This window comes from Scyliorhinus torazame, chromosome 1, assembly GCF_047496885.1.
Source record: "Scyliorhinus torazame isolate Kashiwa2021f chromosome 1, sScyTor2.1, whole genome shotgun sequence".
In the NCBI taxonomy this organism is placed as follows: Eukaryota; Metazoa; Chordata; class Chondrichthyes; order Carcharhiniformes; family Scyliorhinidae; genus Scyliorhinus; species Scyliorhinus torazame.
This window is the reverse complement of record NC_092707.1, coordinates 95,106,881-95,131,527: the sequence shown is the minus strand read 5'-3', so window position 1 is coordinate 95,131,527 and position 24,647 is coordinate 95,106,881. Positions and strand designations below refer to the sequence as shown.

Genomic DNA, 24,647 nt, shown 5'->3' with positions numbered 1-24,647 from the left:
TTGTTCTCTCTCTTTCTTCGGGCCTAATTTCGGGAGCCATTCGGAGGAGGAGGAGCAGTCTCTGTGAGTACATAAACCTAACGGAAACTTCCTGTTTTCCAGTTTTTTTCCCAAAAGTGACGTCAGAGGGAAGCTGTGATCTGAGTGGTTGATAGCAAATCTGCTGCAAATTAAAAAAAAACACAGCTAAACTCATAAACTTAAAATTAAACTAATTAATTAATTAGTGATGGCTGGCCAGGTGATGTGCTTGAGCTGCTTGATGTGGGAGCTGGCAGATCCCATTGTGAGCTGCAGCGACCACATCTGCAGTAAGTGTTGGCTGCTCAAAGAGCTCCGGCTCAGAGTTGATGAGCTGGAGTCTGAGCTTCAAACACTGAGGCACATCCGGGAGGGGGAGACTTACCTGGACACTGTGTTTCAGGAGGCAGTCACACCTGTCAGAGTAAGTAGTTTAAATCCTGCCAGTGGCCAGGGACAGCAGGGTGTGACTGCAAGTCAGGCAGGTAAAGGGAACCAGCAGTCAGGAACTCAGGAGCCTCAGCCCTAGGCTCTGTCCAACAGGTATGAGGCACTTGCTCTCTGTGTGGATGGCGAACAGGACTGCAGGAAGGATGAGTCAGCTGACCAAGGCACCATGGTTCAGCAGGCCATTCAAGGGGAGGGAGTAAATAGGCAAGTTGTAGTTGTAGGGGATTCTATTATCAGGGGGATAGATAGTATCCTTTGTGAGCAGGATAAAGAGTCCCGCATGGTATGTTGCCTGCCCGGTGCTAGGGTGCGGGACATCTCTGACCGGCTTGAAAGGATACTGGAGAGGGAGGGGGAGGATCCAGTTGTTGTGGTCCATGTCGGTACCAACAACATAGGCAAGTCTAGGAAAGAGGACCTGTTTAGAGATTATGAAGAGCTAGGATTCAAATTAAAAAACAGGTCCTCAAGGGTCATAATCTCCGGATTACTGCCCGAGCCACGTGCAAATTGGCATAGGGAGGCAAGAATAAGGGAAGTTAACACGTGGCTGAAAGAGTGGTGTGGGAAAGAGGGGTTCCTTTTCATGGGACACTGGCATCAGATTTGGGACGGGGGGACCTATACTGTTGGGATGGTCTCCACCTGAACCGAGCTGGGACCAGTGTTCTGGCGAAAAGAATAAATAGGGTGGTCAATAGGACTTTAAACTAAAGATTGGGGGGGAAGGGAAAGTCAGGGAACCAAGAGGTGAAGTAATCAGTGGGAAGCGTAGCTGCTTAGGAATACAAAAAAGCACGAAAAGACAAAACTCAGGAGAGGTTACGATAGTCCCCATCCCACAAAATATGACAGTGTATGGAAAGGCTCAGTAAACCAAGGTCCACCACACTAAGAAAACAAAAAGGGACGGTCAATAGAGAATTAAAGGTGCTATATTTAAATGCGCGCAGTGTACGGAACAAGGTAGATGAGCTTGTGGCCCAGATTGTGACTGGCAGGTATGATGTGGTAGGCATCACAGAGACATGGTTGCAGGGGGTTCAGGACTGGCATTTAAACATCCAGGGATTCACAACCTATCGAAAAGACAGGGAGGTGGGCAGAGGGGGCGGGGTTGCCTTGTTAATTAGGAATGAAATTAAATCAATAGCACTAAATGACATAGGGTCAGATGATGTGGAGTCTGTGTGGGTAGAGTTGAGGAACCACAAAGGCAAAAAAACCATAATGGGAGTTATGTACAGGCCTCCTAACAGTGGTCAGGACCGGGGGCACAAAATGCACCACGAAATAGAAAGTGCATGTCAGAAAGGCAAGGTCACAGTGATCATGGGGGACTTCAATATGCAGGTGGACTGGGTAAATAATGCTGCCAGTGGACCCAAGGAAAGGGAATTCATTGAATGTTTACAGGAGGGTTTTTGGAACAGCTTGTGATAGAGCCCACGAGGGAACAGGCCATTCTGGACTTAGTGTTATGTAATGAGCCAGACTTGATTAAAGATCTTAAAGTAAGGGAGCACTTAGGAGGCAGTGATCATAATATGGTAGAATTCAATCTCCAATTTGAAAGAAAGAAGGTAGAATCAGATGTAAAGGTGTTACAGTTAAATAAAGGTAACTACAGGGGCATGAGGGAGGAACTGACGAAAATCGACTGGGAGCAGAGCCTAGTGGGAAAGACAGTAGAACAGCAATGGCAGGAGTTTCTGGGAGTAATTGAGGACACAGTGCAGGGGTTCATCCCAAAGAAAAGAAAGGTTATCAGAGGGGGGATTAGGCAGCCATGGCTGACAAAGGAAGTTAGGGAATGCATCAAAGCAAAAGAGAAAGCCTATAATGTGGCAAAGAGTAGTGGGAAGTCAGAAGATTGGGAAGGCTACAAAAACAAACAGAGGATAACAAAGAGAGAAATAAAGAAAGAGAGGATCAAATATGAAGGTAGGCTAGCCAGTAACATTAGGAATGATAGTAAAAGTTTCTTTAAATACATTAAAAACAAACGGGAGGCAAAAGTTGACATTGGGCCGCTCCAAAATGACGCTGGTAATTTTGTGATGGGAGACAAGGAAATAGCTGAGGAACTAAATAAGTACTTTGCGTCAGTCTTCACAGTAGAAGACATGAGTAATATCCCACCAATTCCGGAGAGTCAGGGGGCAGAGTTGAATATGGTAGCCATCATAAAGGAGAAAGTGCTAGAGAAACTAAGAGGTCTAAAAATTGATAAATCTCCGGGCCCAGATGGACTACATCCTAGAGTTCTAAAGGAGATAGCTGAAGAAATAGTGGAGGCGTTAGTTATGATCTTTCAAAAGTCACTGGAGTCAGGAAAAGTCCCAGAGGATTGGAAAATCGCTGTTGTAACCCCCCTGTTCAAGAAGGGAACAAGGAAAAAGATGGAAAATTATAGGCCAATTAGCCTAACCTCGGTTGTTGGCAAGATTCTAGAATCCATTGTTAAGGATGAGATTTCTAAATTCTTGGAAGTGCAGGGTCAGATTAGGACAAGTCAGCATGGATTTAGTAAGGGGAGGTCGTGCCTGACAAACCTGTTAGAGTTCTTTGAAGAGATAACAAATAGGTTAGACCAAGGAGAGCCAATGGATGTTATCTATCTCGACTTCCAAAAGGCCTTTGATAAGGTGCTTCACGGGAGACTGCTGAGTAAAATAAGGGCCCATGGTATTCGAGGCAAGGTACTAACATGGATTGACGATTGGCTGTCAGGCAGAAGGCAGAGAGTTGGGAGAAAAGGTTCTTTTTCGGAATGGCAACCGGTGACGAGTGGTGTCCCGCAGGGTTCAGTGTTGGGGCCACAGCTGTTCTCTTTATATATTAACGATCTAGATGACGGGACTGGGGGCATTCTGGCTAAGTTTGCCGATGATACAAAGATAGGTGGAGGGGCAGGTAGTATGGAGGAGGTGGGGAGGCTGCAGAAAGATTTAGACAGTTTAGGAGAGTGGTCCAAGAAATGGCTGATGAAATTCAACGTGGGCAAGTGCGAGGTCTTGCACTTTGGAAAAAAGAATAGAGGCATGGACTATTTTCTAAACGGTGACAAAATTCATAATGCTGAAGTGCAAAGGGACTTGGGAGTCCTAGTCCAGGATTCTCTAAAGGTAAACTTGCAGGCTGAGTCCGTAATTAAGAAAGCAAATGCAATGTTGTCATTTATCTCAAGAGGCTTGGAATATAAAAGCAGGGATGTACTTCTGAAGCTTTATAAAGCATTAGTTAGGCCCCATTTAGAATACTGTGAGCAATTTTGGGCCCCACACCTCAGGAAGGACATACTGGCACTGGAGCGGGTCCAGCGGAGATTCACACGGATGATCCCAGGAATGGTAGACCTAACATACGATGAACGTCTGAGGATCCTGGGATTATATTCATTGGAGTTTAGGAGGTTGAGGGGAGATCTAATAGAAACTTACAAGATAATGAATGGCTTAGATAGGGTGGATGTAGGGAAGTTGTTTCCATTAGCAGGGTAGACTAGGACCCGGGGGCATAGCCTTAGAATAAAAGGGAGTCACTTTAGAACAGAGATGAGGAGAAATTTCTTCAGCCAGAGAGTGGTGGGTCTGTGGAATTCATTGCCACAGAGGGCGGTGGAGGCCGGGACGTTGAGTGTCTTTAAGACAGAAGTTGATAAATTCTTGATTTCTCGAGGAATTAAGGGCTATGGAGAGAGAGCGGGTAAATGGAGTTGAAATCAGCCATGATTGAATGGCGGAGTGGACTCGATGGGCCGAATGGCCTTACTTCCGCTCCTATGTCTTATGGTCTTATGGACTAGGATCCACAAATGCAATGTGGCTCGTCTGGTGGAGGAAGTTAAAAAGGGTGTGTACGTGTGCGGATGTGTGTGTGTGTGTGTGTGGGGGTGTGCGATCCAGGTCTGCCAACCACACCCACAGGTTCTGTTTGTAGCCAACAGATCAAAGGGGAGGGGAGGGAGAGCCCACAGAGGGACGACAAACAGCAGGAGGGAGGGAGAGGGGTGGAGAAAACAAGGAGGCACATTGACCAACCACACCCCCAGACCAAAGGTTTGTGAGCACAGGCAGCCGAAGAGGAATAACCTACCAAGATGTGATGTGTATGTTGCCTTACGACCCTACTATGTACAACCATGGAAACCAATAAAGAAAATATAATAGATCAGAGAAAGGGGAGTGGGGGTTGGTACGATCAAGGGGGGGTGGGGTGTTGAACGCTAATTCCAATGGGGAGCTTTTGTAAACTATAATGGGTTTGTTCAGACTTTGTCCAATCGGAGGCTGGTTTTTCCCTGCATTGGGTATCAGCGAGATTGAGGCTTGTGCTAGCGTCAGCGGCAGGGTGCGCCTTGCCAGCCAGTCTGTGAACATCTCCCACAGGTGCGGGACCAGTGCTGTCGAGAATCTTCTGTAGAAGCCCGCCAGGAATCCATCTGGTCATGGGGCGTTCCCTGCCTGCATGGAGTTAATGCTCTCCATGACTTCTCCCAATTCTAATGGTGCTCCCAGCCCCCTCTTCCTGTCCTCCCCCACAACTGGCAAGTCCAGTCCATCGAGGAACGACTTCATCCTCGAGTCCCCATCGATGGGGCTCGGAGGTGTACAGCCCCCGGCAGAAGGCTTCGAACGCGTTGTTGAATTTTTCCGACACTGTCTCCAGTCTGCTGTTGTTGTTCCTAACCTGAGCTATTTCCCTCATAGCTGCCCGCTTTCCCAGCTGGTGATCTGCAGGCGGTTGGCTTGGTCTCCCTGTTCATAAAAGGTATCCCGTGCCTGGTGGAATTGGTGCACTGCTTTCCTCGTGGAGAGCAAGTCAAAGTCCATTTGGGCAGCACGGTAGCATTGTGGTTAGCACAGTTGGTTCAAAACTCCAGGGTCCCAGGTTTGATTCCCAGCTGGGTCACTGTCTGTGCGGAGTCTCCCCGTGTCTGCGTGTGTTTCCTCCGGGTGCTCCGGTTTCCTCCCACAGTCCAAAGATGTGCGGGTTAGGTGGATTGGCCATACTAAATTGCCCTTGGTGTCCAAAAAGGTTAAGTGGGGGTTACTGGGATAGGGTGGATACATGGGCTTGAGTAGGGTGCTCCTTGTAAGGGCCGGTGCAGACTCGATGGGCCGAATGGCCTCCTTCTGCACTGTAAATTCTGTGTAATTCTATGTAATTCCAAACGTAGCTTTTTCCTCTCCGCCAGAAGTTCTACAGTTGGGACCAAGGAGTATCATCGGTCTATGTTCAGTGTGGAGTCGATCAGTTGTTGCCTAGCTGTCTTCTCTTCCATCTCTATGTGCTTTAAATGCAATAATCTCACTCCTGATCACAGCCTTCAGCGCCTCCCAGATATGGAGAGTGAGACCTCCCCATTCTCGTTGATGGTAACAGACCCGTTTGTGGCCTGTGATATTGCGAGATCCACCGTTTCCCTTTGTTATGGGGCCATCCAAAATGGTCACGATCACCGTACTCACCATAATAATAACAATTATAATCCTTACTAGTATCACAAGAAGGCTTACATTAACATTGCAATGAAGTTACTGTGAAAATCCCCCAGTCGCCACGTGTTTGGGTAGATTGAGGGAGAATTCAGAATGTCCCATTCACCGTCCAAGCACATCTTTCGGGACTTGAGAGGGGAAACCGGAGCACCCAGAGGAAACTCACACAGACACAGGGAGAACCTGCAGACTCCGCACTTAGTGACGCAAGTTGGGAATTGAACCCTGGTCCCTGCACTGTGAAGCAACAATGCTAACCATTATTCTCTTATGCCGCCCATGAGGCCGGGCCCCTGCACTCCAGGATTTCCATTTTTCCAGTGGCCACCCAACATGGCCACCAACTGTGTGTACGCCATGTGGGTGAGCCACTGCACTCCGAGGTTTCCCTTAGTAACCCCCCCCCCCCCCCAACCCCGGGCGCGATCCCTTTATTTCTTCATGTTCTACACCTTCCATCCCCTCTACCAATGTCACTCCCCTCTCTCGCTCCCTTTCTACCCCACGACCTGTTCTCTCCCCCACCCCACCCCCCCCCCCCACAATCACCAGGCACTCTCGCCCCCGTGGGAGAAACACCATGGCCACCCTCTCGCTCATACCTCCTGGCGCTAGATTTCCCGCTACTGTGGTGGCTCCCTTCCCGGGGTCGGGCTGAGCCTCATCTCCGCCAGCTGTTTTTCTTCCCTCTCCCCCCTTCCTCTTGCCTCCGTAACCCTTTGCCCCACTGCCCTCGCCCCCTCCTTTCTGTGCCTGAGCTTTTGGATTCACAGGGCAGCACAGTGGTTAGCACTGCTGCCTCATGGCGCCAAGGTCCCAGGTTCGACCCTGGCCCTGCGTCAATGTCCGTGTGGAGTTTGCACATTCTCCGTGTTTGTGTGGGTTTCGCGCACACAACCCAAAAGATGTGCAGGGTAGGTGGATTGGCCACACCAAATTGCCCCTTAATTGGAAAAAATGAATTGGGTTCTCTAATTTATTTTTAAAATCTTTTGTATTCACAACAAAGTGGTACAGTCCCACATGAAATGTCTTTCAGTCTCTCAGTTCCTCAGGATCACTGTTTCACTTATAGTTTTGCAGTTGCCTTTCTAGCCAGTTCTTTTGGACAAACTCATCCGCTTCTGCAGGAGCTGTTGCACATTCTCCCTGTGTCTGCATGGGTCTCACCCCCACAACCCTAAGATGTGCAGGGTGAGTGGATTGGTCACTCGCAATTGCCACTTAATCAGAAAAAAATGATTGGATGCTCCATATTTTAATAAGAAAATTCTGCCTCCAGGGACACGATAGCTTTGGTCCATGGAGGTCTTTTCTAGCTTCCTGATCGTGCTTCCCTGGGCTTCTAAACGTCTTTCTGCTTTGTCGAAGGCCACCTACATGGTGGGCAGCGCTTCTGTGACCACCACCTTGACCGCTGCCTGGATTCCGAGCTTTATGTCCTCCTTGAGCTCCTTTAACTTTCTGGTGAGGAACTTCCTCCAGCTGTCGTTCAGCAAAGGGGAGTTCCTTGTGCAGCTGGTTGGCCCCTCTCCTTCAGATGTTGCCGGTGCTTTCTCGCCTCGTGGGTCCATGTCTCGCTTGCCGGTTTCTCCAGGCTCCTGTTGCCCCTGGTTTCCTTGTGGGCCTCTGGTGCAGCTGCAGTTCGGCATTTTTAAATATTTCCTGCATCTTCTTGCGTAGGCTGAAGAGGGTGGTGAGGGGATATTTTTTCTTCTTGGTTCTGGCAGATTATTTCGGATAAAATTGCCTAAATTCACTTTCCTAGAAGGAGAGCCACCTTCCGTGTGTCCTCTCAGCACATCCCGTCACCAAAGTCCAGATTCATATCTTTAACCTTTACTATGCCACGGTTATGGTTCTTATCTGGTTCTGGTCAGCAGAGTGGTCATTGGTGCATTCACACATGGTGCTGCCACCTTTCCTGATGCAATTTTTTCTGTGCTTCTAAGATTGTTCTGATCATGTCAAGGACACAAGGATATCAGTCTTTGACTTTTGCTTGGTTGGAAATCTGGCCCTTTCATCATGTAGAAAGAAATTGAGTGATGAAAGTTTTTTTTTTTAAGAGAGCGAAAATTGTAAGAATTAGTGAACATAGGCAGAAAAGCAAAATTAATTAAAAGTTAAAACAGAGAAGAAAATGGTCTGGAGGAGAAAGACACATTGAGCAAGTGTTTTAAATTATTTATAATTGCAAGCATTTATTTTTAGGTTAGGTGTGTTATTTAGCAAGATTCAGTTTGAATATTACTTTAACGTGAGTGCTTGTGAGAGCTGGAACTGTCGAGGAAGTAGAGAGTATCACAAATAATTGAACGGTTTTGCATAATCTGGATATACCCAGGCTAATCAATTTAAATTCAAACTGGTTAATTGGCACCAATAGAAAACTGAAGGTCAGACGAAATTCTCTCTCCTGAATAAAAGAAGCCTGCAGAAAGGTTATTTCGACCAGATCCATCAAAACAGGAGTTACCCACCTCAAATGAATAGACATTTCCAGTAGTCTTGACAGTCAATATGTGCGAGTTGTTTGTGAAGACAGAGTACATAACTGGACAGTGGAACTTTCCTTTAACAAAAAAGCAAAATAGTCACAATAACTAGTCCCTTCCAATAACTGTACATGCTTTGAAAGTTTCCCTTTACTCAAAGCAATTGAACGTAATTTCAAATGTTCAACCCCCGCCCTCTCAGACCTTGAAAGCTGTTAAGAACAATCAGGAAGGGCTACTGGAAATTCTATAGACAAATAATATTTTCCAACGGTGAAAGTCTACTGTAATAATCAGCAGACACATTATCTTCTTTGATGTTAAAATGGACAAGGTACAAGACATTAAATGTTGGTCCAATGACTACTGCTTTTCCTCATCTAGGAATTACTTTCCTCCTTGTTAAGATCCTTTCTTGCATCTGCCTACAATTGTTGACGACATAAATGAGTGAAAGACTGCTAGAGCACTACTATTCTGTAACCAACTGTTACTAGTGTCACGACATGCTGGGCAAATGTGCGGTCAATTCCAACCCCACTTGATCCATAGTCACAACACAGGTGAAAAGATATTTTTTTTAAATACCCGAAATCTTTGACTGAGCCCAATAAATAGCAGTCATGAGGTTTGCAACTTTAACACAAGTAACCTTTTATCGTGTACAGTATTATAATAAACGGACAGAAAATGCAACTGACTATTTATTTCCCAAACCCCCCCCCCCCGCACTTTCTAACTTTCCCCACTCTCCGCACACACAGACAAACAACCCAAAGGGGAAAGGGTGGTGGAAAGGAAAATAAAAGAATAAAAGTAAAAGGATACGGGTGCACAGGGATATTTTCTGATTCACGTCTTTCTAATTTTCCTTCCAGTCTTCAGGTGGTTTTCTCTGGCAAAGGTGTCTATCTTCGCTACATCAGAAAGCGAGAGCGAGAGAAAGCGAGAGTGAGAAAAAGCGAGCGAGAGAGAGAAAGAGCGAGAGAGAGAGATTCCATCCTTGGGTGGCTGTGTGGTGTTTGCATGTTCTCCCGGTGTCTGTGGATTTCCTTCAGGTTCTCCGGTTTCCTCTCAAAGTCCAAATGCGTGCAGGTTGGATTGGTCATGCTGAATTGCCCCTTAGTATCCAAAGATGTGCCGGTTGGGTGGATTGGCCATGATCAATGCGCGGGATTAGAGTGATCGGGAGGGGAGTGGGTCTAGGTAGAATGCTCTATTGGAGATCGGTCCAGACTCGATGGGCTGAGCGCCTTCCTTCTGCACTGTAGGAATTCTATGGGAGAGCATTTCCTTCACTTCCAAGGTCTAAACGCTTCTGCCCCGTTCTCTCAGAAAGCACCAAGCAGAAATCAATAACTGACCATTGCCAGTCAGAACACTGTCCTTGGCCAACCTACCAGTTGCCAGTTAACCAACTGATCAGACCCCCTCCAAACCTGGTTCCTAAGATCCACTTGATGCCCAGGAGTCTGACTCTTCTCTCAAAAAGCAAAACCTGGTAACACAGTGCCCTGTTTAACTCTAAGAAGGATGTGAAGGGAATGACCTCCCTAATTTGTATGCATGTTTGTATGATCACCTTAGGACCTTCAATGGCAGAATGGAGAACCAGCAGAATGGAGAACCTTTTAATTGCCCTAGTTTGGGCTAAAATAAACCCATAGCTTCAAGGTAAAGAAGTCAACAATTTAAATTTTATCTACCTATTCTGATGACCCTGTGCAGTAATATTACAAACCCAAATGCTCAACTAGGGTCACAGTATCAGATACGAAAGCCTAACATTTAAAAATTCCTAGAAAAATAAAGTGCTTTCATAAATCTCATAAAACTTTAAAAGATGTTTCCCCCCCATAAAGTCACCCATGGGCAATATATTTGTATATGTGCATGTGTATTGTTTTATCCACAGGGTAGTGTCCTAGGCCCAACCATCTTCAGCTGCTTCATTAATGACCTCCCTTCCATCATAAGGTCAGAAGTCGGGATGTTTGCGGATGACCGCACAATGTTCAGCACCATTCGCGACTCCTCTGATAATGAAACAATCCATGTCCAAATGCAGCAAGACCTGAACAATATCCAGGCTTGCTCTGACAAGTGGCAAGTTACATTCGCGGCACACAAGTGACAGGCAATGATCATCTCCTATAAGAGCGGATCTAACCGTCGCCCCTTGACATTCAATGGCGTTATCATCGCTGAATCCTCCACAATCTACATCCTGGGGGTGACAATTAGTCAAAAGCTGAACAGGACTAGCCATATTAATACTGTAGCTACCAGAGCATAGAATGTAGAGGTCAAAGGCAAGGAATCCTGCAGCGAGTAACTCACCTCCTGACCCCCCCCCCCCAAAGCCTGTCCACCATCTTCAAGGCACAAGTCCAGAAAACCACAAGAGATAAGAGTAGAATTAGGCCACTCGGCCCATCAAGGCTGCTCCGCCATTCAATCATGGCTGATATTTTTCTCATCCGCATTCTCCTCCTGCCTTCTCCCCATAACCCCTGATCCCCTTATTGATCAAGAACCCATCTATCTCTGTCTTAAAGACACTCATTGATTTGGCCTCCACAGTCTTCTGCGGCAAAGAGTTCCACAGATTTACCACCCTCTGGCTGAAGGAATTCCTCCTCATCTCTGCTTTAAAGGATCGTCTCTTTAGTCTGAGTGTGTGACCTCTGCTTCTAGTTTTTCCAACAAGTGAAAACATCCTTACCACGTGCAGTCTATCCAGGCCTCGCAGTATCCTGTAAGTTTCAATAAGATCCCCCCTCATCCTTCTAAATCCCAACAATAACAGACCCAGAGTCCTCAACTATTCCTCATAAGACAAGCTCTTCAACCCAGGGATCATTCTTGTGAACCTCCTCTGGACCCTTTCCAAGGCCAGCACATCCTTCCTTAGATACGGGGCCCAAAACTGCTCACAATACTCCAAATGGGGTCTGACCAGAGCCTTATATAGCCTCAGAAATACATCCCTGGTCTTGTATTCTAGCCCTCTCGACATGAATGCTAACATTGCATTTACCTTCCTAACTGCCAACTGAATCTGCACGTTAACCTGAAGAGAATCATGAACAAGGACTCCCTAGTCCCTTTGTGCTTCTGATTTCCTAAGCATCTCTCCATTTAGAAAATAGTCTATGCCTCCATTTCTCCTTCCAAAGTGCATAACCTCACATTTCTCCACATTGTATTCCATCTGCTACTTCTTTGCCTACTCTTTTAGCCTGTCGAAGTCCTTCTGCAGCCCGCCTGCTTCCTCAATACTACTGTCCCTCTACAGATCTTTGTATTAACTGCAAATTTAGCAACAGTGCCTTCAATTCCTTCTTCAAGATCATTAATCAGCACCGACCCCTGAGGTTTGCCACTCATCACTAGCTGCCATCCTGAAAAAGACCCCTTTATCCCCACTCTTCTGCCAGTCAGCCAATCCTCTATTCATGCCAGGATCTTATCCTTAACACCCTGGGCTCTTAACTTATTTAACAGTCTCCTTTGCGGCACCTTGTCAAAGGTCTTCTGGAAATCTAAATAAATCACGTCCACTGGTTCGCCTTTGTCTAACTTACTTGTTACTTCCTCAAAGAACTCTAACAGATTTCCAAGGAAACAGATTTCCTTGTTACTTCCTTATTCACCTGAGGAAGGAGCAGTGCTCTGAAAGCTAGTGTTTGAAACAAACATGTTGGACTTTAACCTGGTGTTGTAAGACTTCTTACTGTGCTCACCCCAGTCCAACGCCGGCATCTCCACATCATGTCTAACAGATTTGTCAGACATGACTTCCCTTTGACACAGCCGTGCTGACTCAGTCCTATTTTATCATGCACTTCCAAGTACTCCACAATCTCATCTTTAATAATTGACTCCAAAATCATACCAATGACCGAAGTCAGGCTAACCGGCGTATAATTTCCCGTCTTCTGTCTCCCTACCTTCTTATTTTTAAATATAAATTTAGAGTAGCCAATTATTTATTTTTTCCAAATAAGGGGCAATTTAGCATGACCAATCCACCTAACCAGCACATCTTTGGGTTGTGGGGGTTAAACCCAGGCAGACACGGGGAGAATTTGCAAACTCCACACGGACAGTGACCCAGGGCCAGGATTTGAACCCGGGTCTTCAGCGCCGCAGTCCCAGTGCTAACCAATGCGTCACAAGCCGCCTGCCTCCCTCCCTTCTTAAACAGCGGTGTGTAGCCATCTGAGATGGCCATGTCCCGATTACAAAATGGACACCCGCAAAGAATGCAGGGAAAATTGGACAATCCTAAGAAACAAGCAGGTGCAAGCGCGGTCTGTTGATTAGAACCTTAAACGCTCAGACAGGACAGAAACTACCAAACAATTTACATACTAATGAGCCATCTCCGGGGTCAAAAGGGAAACATTTAGATACACAATGTTAGGACAGACTCCCTGGCGCCAGAAGAAGCTAAGACAAAGCAGACTGACAGTCACCAGGACACGCCCAGTAATCAGGGAATCACCCCTCTATTGAAAGAAAATCGATACCGATCATTGGGAAAGACCCAATTAGTTGAGGCCAAGTTCAAGGCCCGCCCAAAAGAGCGCGAAGCCCTTTGCAGTATAAGAGGTATCACCCAAGGGAGAATCTTCCTCCTTTGGCTTTGGCTCTCACTGAAGAGAGAGGCCTGCCTAGCAGCTGCATCAGACCAAGTAAGTCCCAAGTCAACGCACGCTATGAGATAGACACTCCTAGTTGCTACCCTGTAAACATCTCAACCCAGCAGCCACAGAACCGAGCAATGGCCATTGTTCCTCTGACTGAGTGGGTGCCCATAGCTAAGTATAGGCTTTAGTAATAGTGGTAGTTTAGTTTGTAGAGTGTATGCCCGTTTGGGAAGAAGAGATAAGGAAATATCTCAAGGGGAAAGGATGGCCCCTTTGGAGAGAATTCTGTGGTAATGAGGAAACAGGACCCGGGAGTAAAGGACATACTTGGAGAACCTGTCAGAGATCCACAAGAAGAGCTTGGGAAAAGATCGCAAGCCGATGGCAATCGTGTCCTGTTTGGCACAATTGCGAGGCACAGAGGAGGTCGCAAGGACGCTCCGTAGAGAGATAGAGGAGAGAGACAGAAGTAGTGAGGTAGACGTGAGTGAGGTAGAGAAAGAGAAGCAAGATCTGAAAGAGCAGTTAGCAGCGAGGGGCAGAGAGGTGGATGATGCCAAGTGGGCACATCAGTCTTGTCTTGCGCATTTGAACAGCTTACAGACACAATATTGTAAGGCCTACCAGGATACGCAACGTGCGGTGTTGGTTAGACAAGAACAGAACAGCAAGTTGAGAAATTGCAGAAACAGTGCAACAATTTAAAAGCAGCCCTACGAGCATTCCATACTTCCACAATGGAACAAAGGCAGAGCTCAGTAGACCATGCAAAGTGCCGGAAGCAAATTGCAGAATTGCAATCTCTGCTGTCCGTGCAAAATGGATTTCAGAGTACATTCGGACCCCAGTTAGATTAAGAAAACGGCCCCGATTGGCAGGAATTGATCAAGACTGCCCATAGATACGTACATGGGACATGTACGCAGGAAAAGCCCCAGAAAAGGAAAGCGCCCCAACCCCCAACCAAACACACCCCCATGAATCCTGTGACCACACACCGCAGAGCCGCAGGAGGAGAAGCAGATTTCCTTTACACAACCCTGTTAACCGTGACCCAATTACGGGACGCATGTGGAAAAATTACACCGTTCCTTCCCACTTCAGACCCTCACCAATTTTTCACGAAAGTCAGACAACAGGCTACCATGTACGGCCTGGACGGAAAGGAGCAAGTGAAGCTCACAGTTTTGAGCCTCGACCCTTCAGTTGTACCAGCCCTTCCCGACCCACAGAATGTAGGAGGAGGCACACTCCAAGAGATGCACACAGCGATCCTTGATGCGATCGGCTTTAACAGCGGAGACCCCATAGAAGGCCTAAATAAGTGTAGGCAAAAGAAGACCGAGCACCCCACAGCGTTTTCTGGACGTTTGTGGATTCACTTTACCACAGTTTTTGGAGAGTTAGCCCGTGCCCATTTATCCCCAGATAATATGGCCAAATGGACCCGAATTCTAGTCTCCCACGCCACAGACGGAGGACGAAAAGCTTGCGCAAATTATGACCCCTCAGATGAGGCCCACAATGAAAAATGGGTTTTGAAGAGATTGTCCCGCGCTTGGGAGCAATCAATTGCAGGCAAAACCGCATTTATAACACCCGATGAAGAGCAGGTCGAAATGAACCCAATTAAAGCACACCAGAACCCCGCATGGGTTAATGAGGGCAGGAACAGTCAACCCCAGCCCAAAAGCTCAAGAATGTTATAATTGTGGACAACTAGGACACTTTGCACGAGAGTGCAACGCGCCCCAGAAGCAACAGAGAAACCAACAGACAGGCACCCTAAACAAGAATAGGGCAAAGCCAATCCATAGCGTTAGCGCACGTTCAGAGAGTACAGACATGAACGGCACCGACTGACGGTATTCGAGCTCCCCAACTTGGGTCTGCGACACCCTTTGGGACAAGTCCGGTAGACCGGTAGTAGCAGCAAAGTCCGGGGACAACCTGTAGAATTTCTTTGGGACATAGGAGGGTCCCGCACCACACTCCATGATGTTTCAGCGAGACACGTGGCCCACAACAGACACCATCACACTCAGCGGCTTTACAGGCCATTTACAACAGGGACACATCACAGCCCCTGTAGCAATACAGATAGGGAACATCACAACCAAGCACCCCGTAGTTTTAGTTGATCTGCCCCAGACAGCAGAACACGTCCTTGGGATCGATTTCATGAGCTCCCATAACCTTTCTTTTGACCCAGTGAACAAGTGTGTTTGGAAAATGGCAAAGGCAGCACGAGCCCCCGCCACGCTCACAGTAGGAGAATACGTAAATAGGATTAGCTCAGTAGGAGACTTCTGGTTCGACCCTCGAACCATTAGTGCAGACAAACAGGTTAGGGCAGTCCTGCAGGAACATAAAGCAGCATTTGCACAGCACAAGCACGACTGTGGCAGTTTGGCTGGCTTCGTGAACATTACAGGTCCCGACCCTAAACCCCAGAAGCAGTACGGATTTCCCCAGGAAGCAGAGGGAGAAATCTCCAAAGTAATAGAGAGTTTGTTGGATCAAGGCATACTCAGATCAGTAGCCTCCACAAACAACGCACCGATTTGGCCCGTCAGGAAACCAGATGGATCATGGCGACTGACCATTGATTACCGGGAACTGAACAAAGTAACCCCAGCAGCAGCCCCCACCGTAGCCACGAGTCCCGAGACCATGCTCAAACAGGGACTCCAGTCAAATTTTTTTTCGGTTTTGGACATTAGTAATGGCTTTTGGTCCATTCCATTGGCTAAAGTGTGCCAGTACAAATTTGCCTTTACATCCCAAGGGCAACAATGCACAATTCCACAATTCCCCCTCCATTTTCCACCAACAGCTGGCAAATGGTTTAGCGAAATTTTCCCGTCCCGATTGTCTGGTCCAGTATGCAGACGACTTGTTACTACAGACAGATACAAAAGGGAGAGCACATTTTGCTTCTCGCCGAACTCCTAGCGCTCCTAAAAGGAATTGGTTGTAAAGTCAACCCCAAGAAGGCCCAGATTCTGAAAGAAAAAGTGATTTACTTGGGAACAGTGATCACTCATGGGAAATGCGAGATCGAGCACAAGAGAATGGACTCGATCGTCAAATTGCTCCTTCCCCACAATGTCTCAGCCCTCCGGTCATTTTTAGGACTGGTTGGCTACTGCCGAAATCAGTATTGACGGTTTCGCCACTAAAGCAGTGCCCCTTTCCGAACTTCTCAAGAAGCAGGCACCTTGGGAATGACTTCCACAGCATACAGATGCCGTGGATGCTTTAAAAAGAGCACTCAGCACAGCCCCCGCACTACAGGTCCCAGATACACATTCCCCGTACGCTATTGAGGTAACAAGCACCGACCGAACCCTTTCGGCCGTGCTCATCCAGGAATGCCACGACCAGTTACGCCCCGTAGCATATGTCTCCCGCATGTTAGACCCTGTAGAGCAAGGATTTTCTGCCTGTGAAAGGCACCTGCTCGCAGTTTTTTGGGCAGTACAATACTTCACCTACATTACAGGACTCAACCCCATCACCATCCTCACAGAACACACACCGACACAGCTATTGTTCGACGGCCGGCTTAAAGATGGCACAGTCAGCCAAATCCGCGCAGCCCATTGGATCCTTCTGTTACAGGGACGGGACATCATGGTAAAGAGAACCAAAACCCACACCTTCCTTGCCAATAATTTGCAGTATGCAGGCACCCCTCATGAATGTGAGATCATGGGACTTCCGGGTGCGGCGATGACCAGCTAAGTCGCACGTTTCGGCAGCTCCCGGTGGAACGGACTTTTGGGCTCTTGATAGGAGCCCCAACGGCAATTTTAACGGCTAAAAACACCGTGCGGTAAACCAGAAGGGAATTCCCCCTGGACACGGATGGAAAAAGGAGAGGAAAGTGGCCGGATTGCAGCGGATCCTTTGGAACAGCGGCAAGGAAGGCAAGCAAAAACCAAGATGGCGTCGGAAGGTGGCAGTTTCACATGGGGCCCTGAACAACAAGAGTTCTTGAAATGCTGCGTGGAAGAGATAAAAAAGGAAATGAAGAAAGAGCTGTTGGCCCCGATACTACAGGCGATCGAAGGGCTAAAGGAGGAACAAAAGACCCAGGAGCGGGAGCTTCGGGTCGTGAAGGCGAAGGCAGCCGAGAATGAGGATGATATACAGGGCCTGGTGGTGAAGACGGAGATACAGGAGGCACATCAGAAACGATGTGTGGAGAGGTTGGAGGCACTGGAAAACAACGCAAGGAGGAACAACCTGAGGATTCTTGGTCTTCCTGAAGGTGTGGAGGGTGCGGACGTCGGGGCATATGTGAGCACGATGCTGCACTCGTTAATGGGAGCGGAGGCCCCGGCGGGTCCGTTGGAGGTGGAGGGAGCATACCGAGTAATGGCGCGAGGACCGAGAGCAGGAGAAACTCCCAGAGCCATAGTGGTGAGATTCCTCCGTTTTAAGGATAGATAAATGGTCCTTAGATGGGCGAAGAAAACTCGGAGCAGTAAATGGGAGAACGCGGTGATCCGCGTTTATCAAGACTGGAGTGCGGAGGTGGCGAGAAGGAGGGCGAGCTTTAATCGGGCCAAGGCGGTGCTTCATAAAAGGAAGATAAAATTTGGAATGCTGCAACCGGCAAGACTGTGGGTCACATATCAAGGGAGGCACCACTACTTTGAGACGGCGGATGAAGCGTGGACTTTTATTGTAGAAGAAAAACTGGAATGAGTGGATTATTAAAAAGAACGTTTGGACAAAGTGGTGGGGCGAATGTGGGGGGCGAAGAGGGGTTTTATGTTCTAATCCTGCGGTGTGGTAACTTTTCTCTCTCCCACAGGGGGTGATGGGGGGAGGTGGGGAGGGAGAGGAGATGGGGCGTTGGCCATGGGGGCCGGGGCCAAGGGAGAAGCGCGGGCTTGGCTCCCGCGCTATGATAATTAAGGCGGGAATAGAGAAGCAGGAAGGAGGGGGCGTCGCACGGTGCGAGCCGTGGTCACGGGGGGAAGCCGAGGTCAGCCAGAGTTTGCTGACTTCAGGAAGCAACATGGGGGGAGTAATTACGCTAGCGGGGGGTCTAGCGGGGGGGGTGGGAGGGGGGAATTACTGGGTTGCTGCTGCTGGGGAAAGGGGGGAGCGGGTACGGAAGAGGATGGGCGGGGGGGCACCGCCTGGGGGAGATACAGCTGCGTGGGAACTGGGTGAGAAGCTGGAAAAAGATGATGGCTAATCGGCAAGGGGGGGGGGGGGTGGGAAGCCCCCAACTCGGCTGATCACGTGGAACGTGAGAGGGCTCAACGGGCCGATAAAGAGGGCACGGGTACTCGCACACCTTAAGAAACTTAAAGCAGATGTGGTTATGTTACAGGAAACGCACCTGAAACTGATAGACCACGTTAGGCTGCGCAAAGGATGGGTGGGGCAGGTGTTCCATTCGGGGCTAGATGCGAAAAACAGGGGGGTGGCTATATTAGTGGGGAAGCGGGTAATGTTCGAGGCAAAGACTATAGTGGCGGATAACGGGGGCAGATACGTGATGGTGAGTGGCAAACTACAGGGAGAGACGGTGGTTTTGGTAAACGTGTATGCCCCGAACTGGGATGATGCCAATTTTATGAGGCGGATGCTAGGACGCATTCCGGACCTAGAGACGGGAAAGCTGATAATGGGGGGAGACTTTAACACGGTGTTGGAACCAGGGCTGGATAGGTCGAAGTCCAGGACTGGAAGGAGGCCGGCAGCAGCCAAGGTGCTTAAAGATTTTATGGAGCAGATGGGAGGTGTGGACCCGTGGAGATTCAGTAGACCTAGGAGTAAGGAGTTCTCGTTTTTCTCCTATGTCCATAAAGTCTATTCGCGTACAGACTTTTTTGTGCTGGGTAGGGCATTGATCCCGAAGGTGAGGGGAACGGAGTATACGGCTATAGCCATTTCGGATCACGCCCCACACTGGGTGGACTTGGAGATAGGGGAGGAAACAGGAGGGCGCCCACCCTGGAGAATGGACATGGGACTAATGGCGGGTGAGGGGGTGTGTCTAAGGGTGAGGGGATGTATTGAAAAGTACTTGGAACTCAATGACAATGGGGAGGTCCAGGTGGGAGTGGTCTGGGAGGCGTTGAAGGCGGTGGTTAGGGGGGAGCTGATATCAATAAGGGCACATAAAGGGAAGCAGGAGAGTAAGGAACGGGAGCGGTTGCTGCAAGAACTTTTGAGGGTGGACAGACAATATGCGGAAGCACCGGAGGAGGGATTGTACAGGGAAAGGCAAAGGCTGCATGTGGAATTTGACTTGCTGACTACAGGCACTGCAGAGGCACAATGGAGGAAGGCACAGGGTGTACAGTATGAATATGGGGAGAAGGCGAGCAGATTGCTGGCACACCAATTGAGGAAAAGGGGAGCAGCGAGGGAAATAGGGGGAGTGAGGGACGAGGAAGGAGAGATGGAGCGGGGAGCGGAGAGAGTGAATGAAGTGTTCAAGACATTTTATAAAAAATTATATGAAGCTCAACCCCCGGATGGGAGGGAGAGAATGATGGACTTTTTGGATCGGCTGGAAATTCCCAAGGTGAAAGAGCAGGAAAGGGTGGGACTGGGAGCACAGATCGAGGTAGAAGAAGTGGTGAAAGGAATTAGGAGCATGCAGACGGGAAAGGCCCCGGGACCGGACGGATTCCCAGTCGAATTCTATAGAAAATATTTGGACTTGCTCGCCCCGGTACTGACGAGGACCTATAATGAGGCAAAGGAAAGGGGACAACTGCCCCCGACTATGTCTGAAGCAACGATATCGCTTCTCTTAAAGAAGGAAAAGGACCCGCTACAATGCGGGTCCTACAGACCAATTTCCCTCCTAAATGTGGATGCCAAGGTCCTGGCCAAGGTAATGGCAATGAGAATAGAGGAATGTGTCCCGGGGGTGGTTCACGAGGACCAAACTGGGTTTGTGAAGGGGAGACAGCTGAACACGAATATACGGAGGCTGTTAGGGGTAATGATGATGGCCCCACCAGAGGGTGAAACAGAGATAGTAGTGGCGATGGATGCCGAGAAAGCATTTGATAGAGTGGAATGGGATTATTTGTGGGAGGTGTTGAGGAGATTTGGTTTTGGAGAGGGGTATGTTAGATGGGTGCAGCTATTGTATAGGGCCCCAGTGGCGAGTGTGGTCACGAATGGACGGGGATCGGCATATTTTCGGCTCCATAGAGGGACAAGGCAGGGATGCCCTCTGTCCCCATTACTGTTTGCACTGGCGATTGAGCCCCTGGCGATAGCGCTGAGGGGTTCCAAGAAGTGGAGGGGAGTACTTAGGGGAGGAGAAGAACACCGGGTATCTTTGTATGCGGACGATTTGCTACTATATGTGGCGGATCCGGCGGAGGGGATGCCAGAAATAATGCGGATACTTGGGGAGTTTGGGGATTTTTCAGGGTATAAATTGAACAGGGGAACAGTGAGCTGTTTGTGGTGCATCCAGGGGAGCAGAGTAGAGAAATAGAGGACCTACCGTTGAGGAAGGTAACAAGAGACTTTCGTTACCTGGGGATCCAGATAGCTAAGAATTGGGGCACATTGCACAGATTAAATTTAACGCGGTTGGTGGAACAGATGGAGGAAGATTTCAAGAGATGGGATATGGTAGCCCTGTCAATGGCAGGGAGGGTGCAGGCGGTTAAGATGGTGGTCCTCCCGAGATTCCTCTTTGTGTTTCAGTGCCTCCCGGTGGTGATCACGAAGGCTTTTTTTAAAAGGATTGAAAAGAGCATCATGGGTTTTGTTTGGGCCGGGAAGACCCCGAGAGTGAGGAAGGGATTCTTACAGCGTAGTAGGGATAGGGGGGGGCTGGCACTACCGAGCCTAAGTGAGTACTATTGGGCCGCTAATATTTCAATGGTGAGTAAGTGGATGGGAGAGGAGGAGGGAGCGGCGTGGAAGAGATTAGAGAGGGCGTCCTGTAGGGGGACTAGCCTGCAGGCTATGGTGACAGCCCCATTGCCGTTCTCACCGAGGAACTACACCACAAGCCCGGTGGTGGTAGCTACACTGAAGATTTGGGGACAGTGGAGACGGCATAGGGGAAAGACTGGAGCCTTGGGGGGGTCCCCGATAAGAAACAACCATAGGTTTGCCCCGGGGGGAATGGATGGGGGATATGGAATGTGGCAAAGAGCAGGAATAACGCAACTGAAATATCTATTTGTGGATGGGAAGTTCGCGAGTCTGGGAGCGCTGACCGAGAAATATGGGTTGCCCCAAGGGAATGCATTCAGGTATATGCAACTGAGGGCTTTTGCGAGGCAACAGGTGAGGGAATTTCCGCAGCTCCCGACACAAGAGGTGCAGGACAGAGTGATCTCAAAGACATGGGTGGGGGATGGTAAGGTGTCAGATATATATAGGGAAATGAGGGACGAAGGGGAGACTATGGTAGATGAACTAAAAGGGAAATGGGAAGAAGAGCTGGGGGAGGAGATCGAGGAGGGGCTGTGGGCGGATGCCCTAAGTAGGGTAAACTCGTCGTCCTCGTGTGCCAGGCTAAGCCTGATTCAGTTTAAGGTATTACACAGGGCGCATATGACTGGAGCGCGGCTCAGTAAATTTTTTGGGGCGGAGGATAGGTGTGCGAGGTGCTCGAGAAGCCCAGCGAATCATACCCATATGTTTTGGGCATGCCCGGCACTACGGGGGTTTTGGATGGGGGTGACAAAGGTGCTTTCAAAAGTAGTGGGGGTCCGGGTCGAACCAAGCTGGGGGTTGGCTATATTTGGGGTTGCACAAGAGCCGGAAGTGCAGGAGGCGAGAGAGGCCGATGTTTTGGCCTTTGCGTCCCTAGTAGCCCGGCGCAGGATATTGCTAATGTGGAAAGAAGCCAAGCCCCCGGGGGTGGAGACCTGGATAAATGACATGGCGGGGTTTATAAAGCTAGAGCGGATTAAGTTCGTCCTAAGGGGGTCGGCTCAAGGGTTCACCAGGCGGTGGCAACCGTTCGTCGAATACCTTGCGGATAGATAGATGGAAGGGGAAAAAGAAGGCAGCAGCAGCAGCCCAGGATTTGGGGGTGGGCGGGGGGGGTGTAACTTGTGACAAGGCTTAGGGCTAGTTTTCATTTTTGTTATTTAATATTTATTCATTTTTTGTTTTTTGTCTATATAAAATAGGTCATTGTTATTTGTGCTGTTATAATATTGTGTAAAGGATGTACAATGTACTGTGTTGGTTGACCAAAAATTTTCAATAAAATATTTATTTTAAAAAAAATGAATGTGAGATCATCACCACGAAACAGAACACGGGCCCATTTATTCCCAAAACACCCCCCAGGAAAACAGGTAGTACACCCCAGAGACCCCAGCCCACAGACACGTGCCCACCCCTGAAGGTTTATGTGGATGGCTCCTCCACAGTGTTAAACGGAGAGAGAATTGCCGGTTGCGGTATATATGTAGAGGACGCGCAGGGACGTGGCCTAGATGAAATTTCCTTGAAGTTGCCAGGACACTTAGGCTTGCAGGCAGCAGAGCTGGCAGCAATTGCATATATTGTAGACCATCCAGACTCGTTCCCGACCTCAGCAGGCATCTATTCGGACAGCTTGTATGTCTGTAATAGTTTGACAGAGTTCCTACCACTCTGGGAAACAAGAGGATTTGTTTCCGCAGACGGTAAACCCCTACCCTCTCCGCCATATCTTAGAAACAGTGAAGGATAGGAAATACGGCATAATTAAGGTTCGCAGTCATCACCGTTCTTCTCCCCCCTGGAAACGTTAAAGCAGACGCCCTAGCGAAAGCAGGCTCCAGGCATGGTTATTTTTGGAACCCCCCCGAAAGCACCCCAGTACACGCAGTTCAGGTCTCACAGACCAGGATTTAGCGAAGGCCCAGAAAGAGGACGAGAAACTCAGGGAAGTTTTAAAGGGAACCTTCCCAGCCCCGTATGATAAGTTTAAAAACGCAATCACCACACACACGACGGTGTGATTTTAAAGGATGACCTTTATATAGTTCCCAGCCAGGACAGGAACCAGATCATTTGTCAGTTCCATGACAATCATGGGCACCAAGGAATTGAACCCACCCGAGCCCACCTCAGACCGCTTTGCTGGTGGCCTGATTTAAAAATCGATGTCACACACTATGTAGAGAATTGTTTAATCTGTGCACAGAACAATCCGGACAGATATGCGAAAAAGGCTCAACTTAGCCATACCCGCCCCGTTAATGGACCCTGGACAAATCTCCAGATAGATTATATAGGACCCCTACCCCCGTGCAGAAATGGTTACAAGTATGCGTTGGTGGTCATAGACACCTTCACAAAAGGGGCTGTTTAGCACAGGGCTAAATCGCTGGCTTTGAAAGCAGACCAAGGCAGGCAAGCCAGCAGCACAGTTCAATTCCCGTAACAGCCTCCCCAAACAGGCGTCGGAATGTGGCGACTAGGGTCTTTTCACAGTAACTTCATTTGAAGCTTACTTGTGACAATAAGCGATTTTCATTTTCATTTCATTTCAAAATGGGTGGAAGCATTTCCATCACGAACTAATACGGCCAAGACGACGGCTAAAATATTAACACACCACATCTTTACAAGATGGGGCCTCCCACACAGTATAGACTCCAACCAAGGCTCACATTTCACCGGACGTGTAATGAAAAACGTCATGATCTTCGGCATTACACAAAAGTTCCATATCGCATACCACCCCCAGTCAAGTGGTATTACAGAAAGAATTAATAGGACATTGAAAGCCACCCTCAGGAAAATGGTTCAGCAAAATAATAGCACCTGGGATTCAGTACTCCCATTTGCTTTGATGTTTTTAAGAAACACAGTATCTACATCCACAGGTTACACCCCCCACACCCTCATGACCGGACGCCCCATGAAAGGCACTGAGTATTTACTAGGACTGGATTTGGCCAGCCCCGCAGTTACAGCCCTCACACATGAAAATGCGGTTACACAACTAGTACAGAACATAAAGGCAGCCCAACTCGCCGCAGCAGTGAGACTTGGAACCAGGAAGAAACAGAGCAAGGCTTGTTTCGACAAAACAGTACATGCCACTGAGTTTACAGTAGGGCAACAAGTTATGCTTTCCCTTTACAACCCCAGTTCATTCCTTTCCCCAAATTTTCCGGACCATACTCCATTTCGGACAAAGTCAGCCCCTCAGTATACAAAATAACCTGCCCCAATGGCAAGTCTGCGAGGTTTCATATAAACCAGCTCAAGGCTTACGGCTCACAGAATAACCACACACACCACATCCTGCTCGCAGCAGCAGACAAGCACGCCCTGCCCACAGATGACATATTCCTACCACCCCCCAACCCACTCCAGCCTGTCCTCAGACACGACTTCAACTTCGCCCCCAGAGGCACGACTCCGCCTCTCCCTTCCCTCAACCAGCAGCGACAGAGCCAGTGATAGCGATCACGATGACGACAGCCACAGCACAACACGTTACGACTACAACCCCTGCACCAGGCCCCACTCCCAGCGAATCTGAGCCTGATTCTACC

General features: G+C 48.6%; 1 protein-coding gene across 3 annotated transcripts in view; it reads right to left on the bottom strand.

Moving 5' to 3' along the window:
• The window catches only part of ppil2 (peptidylprolyl isomerase (cyclophilin)-like 2), a 593,707-nt gene that overhangs the window by 418,554 nt on the left and 150,506 nt on the right, over positions 1-24,647 (bottom strand). For all 3 annotated transcript variants that reach the window (XM_072498280.1, XM_072498289.1, XM_072498297.1), the window contains one exon: positions 8,459-8,550. In XM_072498280.1, coding sequence (XP_072354381.1) covers positions 8,459-8,550 — 92 coding nt within the window. The remainder of the gene's footprint in view (positions 1-8,458; positions 8,551-24,647) is intronic.